Here is a 14,268-nt window from a genome sequence, read left to right as displayed (position 1 = left end):
GAGGGGGGGTCACCCCAGTTACTGTGAGCTGGGGGGGGCTCAAGGGGCCAGTGGAGGGGGGGCAGTTAGGCTGCTAGTCCCTCCCCTAATCGCTTCCCCTCTAACCCACTCCCCCACCCCGGAGGATAGAAGCCAGGAGTCCCTTGGGGGCACCAACCCCATTGCCCCCCGCATTGAGTGCCCCCCACCCCACTGTCCTGAGGGCATCGGCCCCGCTCCGCGACGGACCCAGCCATGCCGAGGGGGGGGGTTATTTATTTATTGATTTCTCTCCCCAGTTTACAATCAGAACAACCCCCCCCACCCCGAGCCGGAGGTTGTGCCACGCGCTGCCAGGGTCCTTCGTGGGCCGCAGAGCGAAACTCCCTGGGTGCGCCGGGGGTCGGGGGGGGCAGGACTCGCACTGGTGCCCGGCTGCGAGGGCACCGGGAGGGCAGGGAAGCTTTGCCGCTACAGGTTCTGCTGAGCAGCATGAACTGCGGGCTCTGGGCGGGTGCCCGAGGTGCCTGCCCAGCCGTGGCAGGACCAGCGCCATGGGTGGGGGGAGGGAGCCCCAGCACGCGCCTGCCAGCTGCCCACCCCGACGCTGGGGGGCCTGGCCTGACGGGAGAGTCGCAGGGGGTGGGAGGCCAGTGAGGGCTCCCTGAGGTCCTGGTGCCTGGGGTGGGGGTGCCTGGGCTCTCCCCATGGGAGATGGAGGCCGGGGTGTCACCCTGGTGACAGGGGGCCAGGCTCTCCCCCTTGGGGGGCAGGGGTCTCCCCGTGGGGTGTGTGGCTGAGGGCGGGAGTCTCCCCATGGGGGGCAGGGGTCTCCCTGTGGGGGCCAGGGGCAAGGATCTCCCTGTGGGGGGCAGGGGTCTCCCCCTGGGGTGCGTGGCTGGGGGCGGGGGTCTCCCCGTGGGGGGTAGGGGCCAGGATCTCCCTGTGGGGACTGGGGGTCTCCCCCTGGGGTGCGCGGCTGGGGGCAGGGGTCTCCCCGCGGGGGGCGGGGGCGCCCCAGGCCCGGCAGCAGCCCTGCCGGTGGTTGACGTGCTGCGAGTAGGAGCCGGAGTGGGCGAAGCGGCGGGCGCAGCGGGCGCACTGGAACGGGCGCTCCCCCGAGTGCAGCCGGGCGTGTTCCGCCAGGTGGTGCTTGTGCTTGAAGGCCTTGGGGCAGAGCGGGCAGCCGTGCGGGCGCCTCCCTGCGGGGGCGGGGACGTCAGTGCTGGGATCCCCCGGCTCCCCAATCCTGCCCCCCCCGCCGGGATCTCCCCACCTTCCCCGCCGGGATCCCCCGGCTCCCCAATCCTGCCCCCCCCGCCGGGATCTCCCCACCTTCTCCGCCGGGATCCCCCGGCTCCCCAATCCTGCCCCCCCGCCAGGATCCCCTGGCTCCCCAACCCCAGCTCCCCCCCCCGCTGGGCTCCCCACATCTCCCCAACCCCAGCTCCCCGGTCTGGAATCCCCCCCCTCATCACCCCAACCCCGCCCCTGGCTCCTCAAACCTGGCTCCCTCCCCCAACCCCAGCTCCCTCCACTAGGATCCCCATCTCCCCAGCCCCTCCTCCCAATCCTGGGCCCCCGCTGGGATCCTGGATCCCCAGCTCCCCAACCCCAGCTCCCGCGCTGGGCTCCCCATCTCCCCAACCTTGTCCCCCCACTGGGCTCCCATCATCTCCTGACCCCAGGTTCCCCTGCTACCCCCACCAGTCAGGACCCCATCTCCCCACTGGGCCCCCCCAGCTCACCCGTGTGCTCGTACTGGTGCCGCAGGAGGGAGCTGCTCTTCCGGAAGGTTTTGGGGCAGAGTTCGCACAGATACAGCCCGTCAGGGGTCCTGCGTAACCGCTTCCGGCCGCCCCCCGGCTCCCGGCCTGCCTGCAGGGGGCGCCCCCCGGCTCCCTGGGGCAGGAATGGGGCCGTCAGTGGGGCCGAGGCAGGGAACTCTGCAGCCTCCCTCCCCCGGCCGGCACAGGCCAAACCAGGGAATGCAACACCCCCAGCTCTGCTGGTGCCCCTCACTCCCGACCCGCAGCCCCTGCCAGCCCAGCCCTGGGCTCCCCACACCCCCAGCTCTGCTGGTGCCCCTCACTCCCGACCCGCAGCCCCTGCTAGCCCAGCCCTGGGCTCCCCACACCTCTGCCGGTGCCCCTCACTCCCGACCCACAGCCCCTGCTAGCCCAGCCCTGGGCTCCCCCCACCCAGCTCTGCCGGTGCCCCTCACTCCCGACCCGCAGCCCCACTTTCCCAGGGCAGTTTCTCACCGGAGGCCCGTGTTGCTCCCAGTGGCCCGTGGGCAGTGCTGGCTCCGACTCCGCCCCGTATGGGCAGAGCAGAAAGGGCAGGAACTGGGGGGCCGGCAGGTCCGGGTTCCCGTGCAGCCGAGGGGCCCCGTGCGGGAGGAGATGGCTGAGGGTGCTGGACAGGAAGGCTGGGAAGAGGGGGCAGAGAGACGTGGGCAGGTAGAGGGGCTCGTAGGGCACCGGGCCGGGCTCCGGCTCCTTGCCTGGCTTGGGCAGAGACAGGTCCAAGGGCTGCTCCATGGTGGGGGTCTCGGGGGGGGCCCGGTCAGGGCCAGGCCCTGGCACATTGGCATCTCTGGGTCCCTCCATTCCCAGGTCAGGGGGGCCCAGAAGGGGCCGGGCTGGGCCGGGGCTGTGCGGGAAACGGAGGTCTCTGCCGTAGGCCCCGCAGCCCCCAGTGCGGCCCCCCCGGGGCCTGGCAGCACATGGGTGGCTCTCCCATGGGGCCGGGGGGGCGGGCAGCAGGCAGCGGTGGGAGCTGAGGTGGGAGCTGTAGGAGCCGGAATGGGAGAAGCGCTTCTGGCAGGTGGCACATTCGTAGGGCTTCTCGCCTGGGGGGGACGGAGACAGGGGTCAGTGCTGGGGGGGGGACAGGGACACGAGCTCTGAGAGCCGCAGGGGGTGAGAAAAAGACGCGCAGACGCGGGGCCCATCCCACCCCCCCCCCCCGAGTTCCCAGCCCCCAACTCTCACCCGAGCGCTGGGACATGGGGGGCATGGGCTGCGTGGGAGGCTGGGGGGCCCTCAGCGCTGTGGATGCGCTGACAGTGGTGGAGGGAGGGACAAGAGTGGAGGGACAGAGGGGGACGGGGGGACTCACCGCTGTGGATGCGTTGACAGCGCGGGGGTTGTTGGGGACGGGGAGCAGGGGTCTCACCGCTGTGGATGCGCTGACGGGGATGGGGGTAGGGGATCAGGGGTCTCACCACTGTGGATGCACTGACAGGGGATGGAGAGGGGGAGCAGGGGTCTCACCACTGTGGATGCACTGACGGGGATGGGGGTAGGGGAGAGCAGGGGTCTCACCACTGTGGATGCACTGACGGGGATGGAGGGTAGGGGAGCAGGGGTCTCACCGCTGTGGATGCGCTGATGGGGATGGGGGTAGGGGAGAGCAGGGGGTCTCACCACTGTGGATGCACTGACAGGGGATGGAGGGTAGGGGAGCAGGGGGTCTCACCACTGTGGATGCACTGACGGGGATGCGGGGGTAGGGGAGAGCAGGGGTCTCACCACTGTGGATGCACTGACGGGGATGGGGGTAGGGGAGAGCAGCGGGGTCTCACCACTGTGGATGCACTGACGGGGATGGAGGGTAGGGGAGCAGGGGTCTCACCACTGTGGATGCACTGCCGGGGATGGGGGTAGGGGAGCAGGGGGTCTCACCACTGTGGATGCACTGACGGGGAATGGGGGTTGGGGAGAGCAGGGGGGTCTCACCACTGTGGATGCACTGACAGCGGGGGAGGGATGGGGGGGTAGAGGGGGTCTCACCGCTGTGGATTCGTTCATGCTCTTTCAGGTGGTGTTTGTATTTGAAGCCTTTCCCGCAGGCCGGGCACCTGAACGGCCGCGTCTCCGCCTGCCCCGAGACACACCCCCATCGATAGGGGCTGGACCGAGCTGCCCCCAGAGCTCCCGCACCCCCACGGCCCCCGCCCCAGCTTCCCCGTGGCTCCCCCTGCCCCCCACTCCTCTCGGGGCTCAGCCTCCCCCACCTTCCCTGTGACGCCCAGGCCCCAGGGGTCCCCCCGCCCCTCGGGCCTGGCTGCGCCGCACCTGGCTGGGGGTGGGGCGGGCTGGGGGCCGGCAGTGTGTGGCCACGTGCTGGCTGAGCTGGGCCGTGCCCCCCAGGGCCCCCTGGAGCCGGAGCCGGGCGCGCTGGCTCAGGCAGTCGAAGGCGCGAGATTCGCACTCGCAGGACGGGGCACCCGGCCACGGCGCTGGTGCTTCAGGGGGCTCCGGAGTCCGACCTGGGGAGAGAGCAGCATCGCCAGGCACAGCAGCAGCCAGGGCTGGTTGGGGGGGCTGCGGGTCGGGAGTGAGGGGCACCGGCAGAGCTGGTGGCGGAGCCCAGGGCTGGGCTAGCAGGGGCTGCGGTCGGGAGTGAGGGGCACCGGCAGAGCTGGTGGCGGAGCCCAGGGCTGGGCCAGCAGGGGCTGCGGTCGGGAGTGAGGGGCACCGGCAGAGCTGGGGGGAGCCCAGGGCCGGGCTAGCAGGGGCTGCGGGTCGGGAGTGAGGGGCACCGGCAGAGCTGGTGGCGGAGCCCAGGGCTGGGCTAGCAGGGGCTGCGGGTCGGGAGTGAGGGGCACCGGCAGCGCTGGGGGGAGCCCAGGGCTGGGCTGGCAGGGGTTGCGGGTCGGGAGTGAGGGGCACCAGCAGAGCTGTGGGGCAGACCCAGGCTGGGACACCCCCTGGAGGGGGCCGGGCTGGTGCTGAAGGTGGAGTTTGCCGCTAGGCCTTACCGTGGTTGGGGTCCGGGTGGCTGCGTCTCTGGTGCATTTCGCCCACGGCTCTGCCTTGGTCTCTTGGCGCCGGCAGGAGGGCAGCCGTGGGGCTGGGGTCCTGGCTCAGCTCAGTCTCTAGGGGGTCCCTGGCCCCCCTGAAAGCCAGCGCTGCAGCAGGAGAGACAGGAGCCAGTCAGGGACGGGGAGAGAAACTCAGGCAGTCCCTCTGGGGCCTGCACCCTGAATCCCCCCTGCCCCGAATCCCCCCCTACATCACCTGCCTGGCCCAGCAGCTCCAGCCCCACACAGCCTCGTCAAGCCCCAGGGCAGGCTCTGGGGGGACTCCCCACTTGCCACCCGCCCTGTGGCCCAGGCAGCACGGGCGGAGCTCCCCTTGCACATCCGGCCCCAGGCGCTGCAGGAACAGGTGTGAGAACGCCCAAGGCCCAGCCCTGGCCTGCACCGAGGCCGAGCAGCCCCCCACGGGGAGGGGGGGCGGAAATTGGCCCAGGCGAGGGTGTGGCCCCTGCGCTGCCCTGCTGCGGGGGGGCGCGGGGTGGAGATCCCGCCGGAGCAGCTGGTGGGGTCTCATGGCAGAGAATCACAGGACTGGAAGGGACCTCGAGACGTCCAGGCCTCTCGTGCCACGACCAAGTATTACCTAGGCCACCCCTGAGAGCTGTTTGTCCCTCCCGGGGGGGCGCAGCCCTGAAAACCCTCGCTGGGGCTGGGCCGTGTCCTGCAGCCCCCCCAGCGCCGCGCCTGCCTGGAGAGGCCCCGGCCAGGCGAAAGGCCTTTGGTTCCCGGCAGCCCCGGGAATTCCCCTGACAGCGTCGGGGGGTCTGGAGACCTCCTGTCGCCCCGCGGGCACCGTGCCAGGGCCTGGGACAGGCCCAGAAATACCAGCCAGCCAGAGAGAGCCAGGCCTGCGAGGGTTAAACCCGCCAGCGCACACGGCTGCAGAGCCCTGAACCCCCTTCCAGTACATGGGCACATGCGACCCCCCCCACACCCCCCATTCACCACACACACACACACACACCCCATTCACTGCACACGCAAATGTGCCCACACACACACACGCAAACCTGCGCACACGATTCCTTACAATAACCTTGAGGAGGCTTGAAGCTGATCCCCCCCCATCACATGCTCACCCTGGTTTGTTTTTGTAGGGTCTCCAGCACACGAAGACGAGGGGAGGCAGGGAGCCTGGCAGCTACTGGCCAAGTCTCCCCGGGCAGGGACAGGGGCTGCTGTGGCCTGTTCTGTTCTGAGTCAGACTCACCACAAGCGAGATCTGCGGGCGGCCGGGGGAGCCGGGCCCTGCGGGGCCCTTGGGGGCCAGGGGGGAAGAACGAGGCCTGGAAACTCCCCAGGACCCAGCACAGAGGGGAGCGTGGGGGCAGGGAGCTGGCAGCCCCTCGCTGCAGCCGTGACACCATCTTCGCCAGGGTGCCAGGAGTGTGGGGCGGGGAGACAGCCGGGGACGGGGTTAGCACCCTCGCCACCACCCGCTCCTTCCCCGAGCCTGGCCTGCGTATCCAGAACCTGCCCCGGCACCCAGGGGCTGATGGGGGGAGCCCAGGGCTGGGCCAGCAGGGGCTGCGGATCGGGAGTGAGGGGCACCGGCAGAGCTGGGGGAGCCCAGGGCCGGGCTGGCAGGAGTCTGTGGGTCGGGAGTGAGGGGCACCGGCAGGGCTGGGGGGAGCCCAGGGCTGGGATAGCAGGGGCTGCGGGTCGGGAGTGAGGGGCACCGGCAGAGCTGGTGGGGGGCTCCCCTAGGACCCAGCTTCACCTCCCTGTTCTCCACCTTGCAGGACTTTTGCTTTCCTTAGGTGGATCCCCTCCCCCCCAGTTTCTCTGGGGCTGCCCCTGCCCCGTGGGGCTGCCCCTGCCCCGTCATGCCGGGAGCTGGGGGAAGGGAGGTGTGACAGGAGGTTTCCAGGAGAAGCTGTTTCACTTCCTGCCCCAGGAGGCTGAGGGGGTGGGAAGCTGCAGCTCCCCCTGCCCCCGCCCGGGGCAGAGACTCTCCACGCTGGAGAGAACCTGGCCCCATCCTCACCTCCGACTGGGGCTGCGGGTCGGGAGTGAGGGGCACCGGCAGAGCTGGGGGGGGGAGCCCAGGGCTGGGCCAACAGGGGCTGCGGGTCGGGAGTGAGGGGCACTGGCAGAGCTGGGGGAGCCCAGGGCTGGGCTTGCAGGGGCTGCGGGTCGGGAGTGAGGGGCACCGGCAGAGCTGGGAGGGGGGAGCCCAGGGCTGGGCTGGCAGGGGCTGCGGGTCGGGAGTGAGGGGCACCGGCAGAGCTGGGGGGGGGAGCCCAGGGCTGGGCTGGCAGGGGCTGCGGGTCGGGAGTGAGGGGCACCTGTAGCTGGGCCCATCCCTGCCCCGTGGGTTCGTTACGCTCTGGATCCCAGCGGCTCCCCTGCCCTGGCGCTGGGCCTATGTCAGCGTGTGGGGCGCAGGTGCCCCCAGGAGGGGCCGAGGGCAGGCGGGTCCCTAGCAGGCGCTGAGCACACGGCCCCGGGCTGGGCCAGCAGCCAGAGATGCGGCCGCAGCACTCGCAGGCCGCACACCCCCAGCGGGCGCTCGCTGGAGCTCAGAGAAGGGGCCGTTTCCTGCCCCGCTCGCTGACTCAGTTCCCGCCCCAGCCCCAGCCTTCACCCTGCCGGGGACCCCGTGAGAACAGGTGGGCTCCCCAGGGCGGGCAGGGGGTGGGAGCCGAATGTTCCCAGACCTGGCCCCTGACGCAGCCCGGGGCACAGGGGGGTTGTGGAAACCCTGCGCTGGGCTGCCAGCCCCACGTCAGCGCCCGGGGGCGGGGCAGGGAACAGGCTGGGTCAGGGCAGCGTGGGGCAGGCTCGTCCCCTGGCACTGAGACCCCCCCCCCCCGTCACCACCGCTGTCCCCTGAGGCTGGGGGCTGCCTGGCCCAGGTGGGGCGGGAGGTTCAGTGCCTTCCTGGTGCTCCCCGAGCCCGGGCAGCCAGAGCTGGAGGGGAGCGGAGAGCTGGAGCCAGCCCATCATACGGGCGTCTGGGCTGCATGTGCCGGTGCCCTCGCTGCCCCCCCTGCATGCACCAGCCTGGGGGGGGCAGCTCCCTTGGAACCCATCTGGTGTCCTGGCCCCGACCCCCCAGACAGCGGGTCCCAGACGAGGGGCCCTGCCCAGCCCTGGCCCCGTGGCCAGAGCTCCACCAGCCCAGGAATGGGGGAGGACCCCCAGGACCAGCCCTGGGGGGGCACCAGAGCCGAGGGGAGGGCAGAAGACATGGGGCCCTGCAGTCCCACACGCTCACACACGCACAGACACGCCATCACACGCAGGCACACAAACGTATGCACATCACACAGTCACACACACAGATGCACAACACACACAGATGCACACAGGCGTATGCACACCATGCACGGATGCACACCACCACACACAGGCACACACACAGATGCACACCACACGCAGTCAGAGGCCCAAATGCACAATAACACGCACACGCAGGCCCTGGGCCGGAGGAGGGGGCTCAGGGCTGGGCAGGGGGGCGGCGCTGGTCTGTGGTTTCACACACTCACATGGGGGGAGTCAGAGGCAGCTGCCAAACCCAGGGACCCACCTGGGCATCGGGGTAACTCTAGTCAGAGTCTTGGACAGCTGGGAAGTGTGCAAACGCCGCACCCCTCCCCCAGCCCTGCAGGTGCCCCTCACTCCGGACCCGCAGCCCCCACTAGCCCAGCCCTGGGCTACCCCCCCCCCAGCTCTGCCGGTGCCCCTCACTCCCGACCTGCAGCCCCCGCTAGCCCAGCCCTGGGCTCCCCCCCCCCCACAGCTCTGCCGGTGCCCCTCACTCCTGACCTGCAGCCCCCGCTAGCCCAGCCCTGGGCTCCCCACCCCCAGCCCTGCCGGTGCCCCTCACTCCCGACCCGCAGCCCCTGCTAGCCCAGCCCTGGGATCCCCCCAGCGCTGCCGGTGCCCCTCACTCCCGACCTGCAGCCCCCGCTAGCCCAGCCCTGGGCTCCCCCCAGCTCTGCTGGTGCCCCTCACTCCCGACCCGCAGCCCCTGCTAGCCCAGCCCTGGGCTCCCCCCCAGCTCTGCTGGTGCCCCTCACTCCCGACCCGCAGCCCCTGCTAGCCCAGCCCTGGGCTCCCCCCCAGCTCTGCCGGTGCCCCTCACTCCCGACCCGCAGCCCCTGCTAGCCCAGCCCTGGGCTCCCCCCAGCTCTGCCGGTGCCCCTCACTCCCGACCCGCAGCCCCTGCTAGCCCAGCCCTGGGCTCCCCCCAGCTCTGCCGGTGCCCCTCACTCCCGACCCGCAGCCCCTGCTAGCCCAGCCCTGGGCTCCCCCCAGCTCTGCTGGTGCCCCTCACTCCCGACCCGCAGCCCCTGCTAGCCCAGCCCTGGGCTCCCCCCAGCTCTGCTGGTGCCCCTCACTCCCGACCCGCAGCCCCTGCTAGCCCAGCCCTGGGCTCCCCCCAGCTCTGCCGGTGCCCCTCACTCCCGACCCGCAGCCCCTGCTAGCCCAGCCTACTGGGGACAGTGGGGGGTGGGGCCATCAAGTCGGGGTGTTGCCCCAGGCGGGGCAGGAGGGGAGCAGGGACCCGGCGCCCCTTCCCGCAGGGCCCGGCTCAGTGCAGGCTCCCCATGCAGCAGGGCTCCCGGGCACACGGCCCAGCCTGGCGCCCCCGGGCCAGCCCCACCCCATCAGGTGCCTTTGAAGATGCGTGCGGGGTGGTACCTGTACGAGGCAGGTACCCGCTGAGATACCAGCCGCAGCCTCCACCCCGGCTCAGCAGCCCAGCCCCGTCCATCACGCAGCCCGGGCGCCGCCAGCTTCCCCGGGCCCCGGGCAGGGCGCCCAGGAAGTCGGATGTGACAGAGACTTGGCAGCATGTTACATCTCAAATGAGAGAGGCTGGGCCCAGGACTCCTGGGTTCTATCCCCAGCTCTGGAGGGGAGTGGGGGCTAGTGGTCAGAGCGGGGGAGGAGGAAGTCAGGACTCCTGGGTTCTAGCCCCAGCTCTGCCCCTGACTCGCTGTGTGACCTGGGGTGACTCCCTCATGCCTTTCTGGGCCTCAGTTTCCCCATCTGTAGCCAGAGGCCAGTGATCGGGCCTGGGAGGACCCAGAGCAGAGGGTGCATGGCAGAGCCGCAGGCAGGGGGCTAGTGGCCCAGCCACCCAGGAGCCCAATATCCCACCCCAGGGCCCTTGGCCATCCAGCCCACCGGGGCCGCACTGCTCTGGGGGCACGAGTTGGGCCCCCGGTACGCTGCCCTGCCCCCCACCCCACCTCCACAAGGGGGATGGGCCCAGGAGCCCAGGGACCAGGACACACCTCCCCAGGGCCCCCGGGAGCGAGGGGGCGACACCCCGTAGCCAGAAAACTACCAGCAAAGAGCGACTGCTGGGCAAGAGCGTGTACAGCAACCCTGACACACACCCACACACGGTGCACGACTGCCTGACACACACACACCCCGCGCACAACTGCCTGACACACCTCGCACAACTGCCACGCACAACCACCTGACACACACACACACGGTGCACAGCAACCCTGACACACACACACCCCCCGCGCACAACTGCCTGACACCTCGCACACCTGCCACGCACAACCACCTGACACACACACAGTGCACAGCCCTGACACCCACCCACCATGCACAATCACCTCACGCACCTCGCACACCTGCCACGCACAACCACCTGACACACACACACACCATGCACAACCACCTGATGTACACACACCACACATAACCCTGACACACACACACACACACCACACACCCCTCCCCCCCGCAATTCCCCCCAGCAGGCACATGGACGGGGGTAAAACTCCCCCAGTGAGCGACCCTGACCCAGCCCCAGGGTCACCAGCCCTGTGCCCCCCAGACCCTCAGAGCGAAGGAGGAATCTGACTCTGCTTCCCCCCACGTCACTAATTAATTTGCTAATTAATAAACACAATCAGCAAAGCCAGCCAGCCCCCCACTCCACTCCCAGCCCCCCAGCAAGCCCCCCAGCCGGTCCCCCCTCTGATCCCAGCCCCAGCCAGCTCCCCACTCCACTCCCAGCCCCAGCCAGCGCCCCTTTGATCCCAGCCCCGCCTCTGATCCCATCCCTCCAGCCAGCTCCCCCCTCCACTCCCAGCCCCCAGCCAGCCCCTCTGATCCCAGCCCCCAGCCAGCCCCACTCCACTCCCAGCCCCAGCCGGTCCCCTCTGATCCCAGCCCCCACTCCACTCCCAGCTCCCCTCTGATCCCGGCCCCCATGCTCCGATCCCTGCCCCACAAATCGCCCCTCAGCCCAGCCCCCCAACTAGCCCCCGAGCCCCGGCCCAACTCCTGCCACCCAGCCCCGGGGAGCAGAGCCCGGCCGCTTCCTCACCGCGTCTCCCGCCGGCTCCGGAGCCACGATGCGGGGCTGCCGCCGGCTCCGCGGGCTGAGTGCGGGGCGCCCCGGGCCGCTGCCCGGACCCGCCCCGACGGCGGGGGGCGGGATTCGGGCGGGGCGGGGAGGGAGCGGCCCAGGTGTCCGCTCCCCGCAAGGGGGCCGGGGGGCAGTAAGGGGGGGCGCTGGGGTCACCCAGGGGCAGGGGGATCACCCCATTCAGGCACTGGGGGGCAGGGAGCACCCCAGGAGTACAGGCAATGGGGGGAGGGGCGGGGAGCAGCTCAGGGGAGCAGGCAGTGGGGGGAGGGGCGGGGAGCAGCCCAGGGGAGCAGGCAGTGGGGGGGAGAAAGCCAGGACAGGACAGGACAGGGCGCACCCCTCCCCCACCCCGGCGGTGATCTCGGGTGTGTCACTTCCCCTCTCGCTGCCTCAGTTTCCCCCTGCTTGCCCTGAAGCCAGCCCCCTTGGAGCCCTCCCGCTGCCTCGCTCACCGGGGCAGGTTGGGCCCTGGGCCCAAGTGGGGATGGCAGGAGACGGGAGCAGGGCATAGCTGACGGGGTTAATCTTCATCCCGGGAGCCTATTGGCTGAGAGGCCGTGAAGGGTGTGGTGGGGATTTTGCCACAACCCAGGCAGGCCGTGACATCATCATCAGGGCCATGACATCATCCCCGCCCATGACATCAGAGCAGGAGCCCCTCCCTTTCTCTCAGCTGTTAGCTCGCCCTGCTGCCCCCTGGCGCTCCTAGGCCGGGCTGGCGTTAGCTGGGACTGGGGTGCCCAGGCCTGGGGACCATGACACGGGCATCGTGGGAGGAGGGACCCGGCCGTGGGCAGATTCCCCTCCCCCTCCGGGAGCTCAGCCTGTTTCTTCCAGATGCCCTCCCCCACACGGGCTTTGGGGACGCCTCCCCCCCAGCAGCACCCCTCACTTGGATGGCTTCGCCCTCTGGCCCCACCCCGGGAGGTCCCGGACACCTGGGTTCTAACCCTCCCTCTGCCACTGGCTCCCTGCGTGACCCTGGGCGTGTGGCTGGGTTCCCCCAGTTGTAGGAGAGGGGGTGATGCCTGCAGGACGCGACTGGCACAGGCTGGGGGCTCTGAGATCTTCCCATTACTGGGACTTTCCAGTGGGGAGAGCTGGAAAGGCCGGGCCGGGCTAGCAGGGGCTGCGGGTCGGGAGTGAGGGGCACCGGCAGAGCTGGGTTGGGGGGAGCCCAGGGCCGGGCTGGCAGGGGCTGCGGGTCGGGAGTGAGGGGCCCCGGCAGAGCTGGGGGTGGGGAGCCCAGGGCTGGGCTAGCAGGGGCTGCGGGTCGGGAGTGAGGGGCACTGGTAGACCTGGGGGAGGGGGCGGGGGAGATTTTCACATCCTTTGCCTGACTTACCTGAGTCTCAGCCCGGCATCCTCCTTAGAACAGTCACTGAACCAACCTCAGAACCCCCCCCCCGGCCTGCGTCCCCCCCACACCTGAGGGGGGCACCGGGGGTTACCAGAACATTTGTTTGCTGATAAAACTCTCCACCCGCCCAGGGGATCTGGGAAGTGACGCCTGAACCTGCGGGTGAGTCAGTGCAGCTGCCTCAGCTCCAGATGCCCTGACACCCAGCCAGCCTGCTCTGACCACTGGGCCCCGCTCCCCTCCCAGAGCTGGGGGGAGAACCCAGGCGTCCTGGCTCCCAGCCCCCCTGCTCCGACCACTGGGCCCCGCTCCCCTCCCAGAGCCGGGGGGAGAACCCAGGCGTCCTGGCTCCCCAGCCCCCTGCTCTGACCACTGGGCCCCGCTCCCCTCCCAGAGCTGGGGGGAGAACCCAGGCGTCCTGGCTCCCAGCCCCCCTGCTCCGACCACTGGGCCCCGCTCCCCTCCCAGAGCCGGGGGGAGAACCCAGGCGTCCTGGCTCCCAGCCCCCCTGCTCCGACCACTGGGCCCCACTCCCCTCCCAGAGCCGGGGGGAGAACCCAGGCGTCCTGGCTCCCCAGCCCCCTGCTCTGACCACTGGGCCCCGCTCCCCTCCCAGAGCCGGGGGGAGAACCCAGGCGTCCTGGCTCCCAGCCCCCCTGCTCCGACCACTGGGCCCCGCTCCCCTCCCAGAGCTGGGGGGAGAACCCAGGCGTCCTGGCTCCCAGCCCCCCTGCTCCGACCACTGGGCCCCGCTCCCCTCCCAGAGCTGGGGGGAGAACCCAGGCGTCCTGGCTCCCAGCCCCCCTGCTCCGACCACTGGGCCCCGCTCCCCTCCCAGAGCCGGGGGGAGAACCCAGGCGTCCTGGCTCCCAGCCCCCCACTGTAACCATGTAAAACGCCATCACCACCCATCTGCTTTGCTCCCCCTGCCCTGTGTGCCGGCCTCTCTCCCCACATCCTGTCCCGGAGCCCCCCAGAGCTGCAGGCCCCGTAACGCCCCCTGCCCTGGAGGGAGGCTGGGAGCTCAGTCGCTGCAGCCTGTTCCCCCCCCAGCAGCCGGGGGGGGGGCTGTCAGTGCCCTGGGGGGGGCTGGGGGACCCGTACTGACCAGGTGCAGGCTGAGCCCCCTGCTCCGCTCTCAGGTGCCTGCCGCTCCCAAACGAGCCTCCCCCTTTGTTCCCCAGAACCCCCACACTCTGGGGGGCACCAGCCCAGCAAGAGATGTGGGGCCCCAGCACATCGGGGGCCCTGAGCTCGGGGCCTGGGACAATTGTTCCCCCTTCCCCACTGTCAGGCCTGTGGCCTGGGACGCCGGAGAAACCCCCCAAAGCCTCCCCCAGCGAGGGGCCTGCCCCACAAGCCAGTGCCCGCGGCAGCAGCCTGAGCTGGGCCCCAGCTATGGGGGTGGGGGGGGCCGAGGGACCCTCTGATGGGCCCCGGGTCTGTGCAAAGGGTGGGGCGTCCCCCCACCTGCCCCTGCCAATGAGGTCCCCCCCCACAAAAGGCCCCCAGCCCCTAAAGTCGTTCCCCAGAGCAAGGGACTGGCCTGAGGAGCCCCCCCAAGACCCCCCTGGGAGTGGGACCAGGCCCACCCGCCAAACCCTGCTCCACCCAGCCCAGACGGGGGCGGGGGGTGTCCTGTCCCCTCAGCCCCCCTGGGCCAAGGGGCAGAGGGCCGGGCGCTCTGGGGCAGGGGCGCGGGGGGAGGCTGGGCTGATGTCAGCCCCCCCCCCCGATGTTCCCAGGGCG

The 14,268-nt window shown here is 70.8% G+C and overlaps 1 protein-coding gene across 3 annotated transcripts; it reads right to left on the bottom strand.

The window, feature by feature from the left end:
- Positions 1 to 251: 251 nt before the first annotated feature.
- LOC120391278 (zinc finger E-box-binding homeobox 1-like) lies at positions 252 to 12,555 on the bottom strand. Of its 3 annotated transcripts, none has more exons than XM_039514769.1 (7): positions 12,505 to 12,555; positions 4,748 to 4,897; positions 4,062 to 4,255; positions 3,777 to 3,864; positions 2,244 to 2,833; positions 1,728 to 1,881; positions 252 to 1,181 (listed from the first exon to the last, which is right to left on the bottom strand). In XM_039514769.1, exons 2-7 carry the CDS (start codon positions 4,782 to 4,784, stop codon positions 709 to 711), a joined length of 1,536 nt encoding a protein of 511 aa, XP_039370703.1. In that variant the 5' UTR covers positions 4,785 to 4,897; positions 12,505 to 12,555; the 3' UTR covers positions 252 to 708. The 3 variants fall into 3 exon arrangements, with proteins under 3 accessions (XP_039370703.1, XP_039370702.1, XP_039370704.1); XM_039514768.1 differs by lacking the exon at positions 12,505 to 12,555 and adding an exon at positions 11,612 to 11,742; XM_039514770.1 differs by lacking the exon at positions 12,505 to 12,555 and adding an exon at positions 11,612 to 11,742 and having other exon boundaries at positions 2,244 to 2,410.
- Positions 12,556 to 14,268: the final 1,713 nt, after the last annotated feature.

Source organism: Mauremys reevesii, linkage group 25 (assembly GCF_016161935.1).
Source record: "Mauremys reevesii isolate NIE-2019 linkage group 25, ASM1616193v1, whole genome shotgun sequence".
Lineage (NCBI taxonomy): Eukaryota > Metazoa > Chordata > Testudines > Geoemydidae > Mauremys > Mauremys reevesii.
The sequence above is the reverse complement of the archived record's forward strand: the minus strand, read 5'-3'. Positions and strand labels throughout refer to the sequence as shown.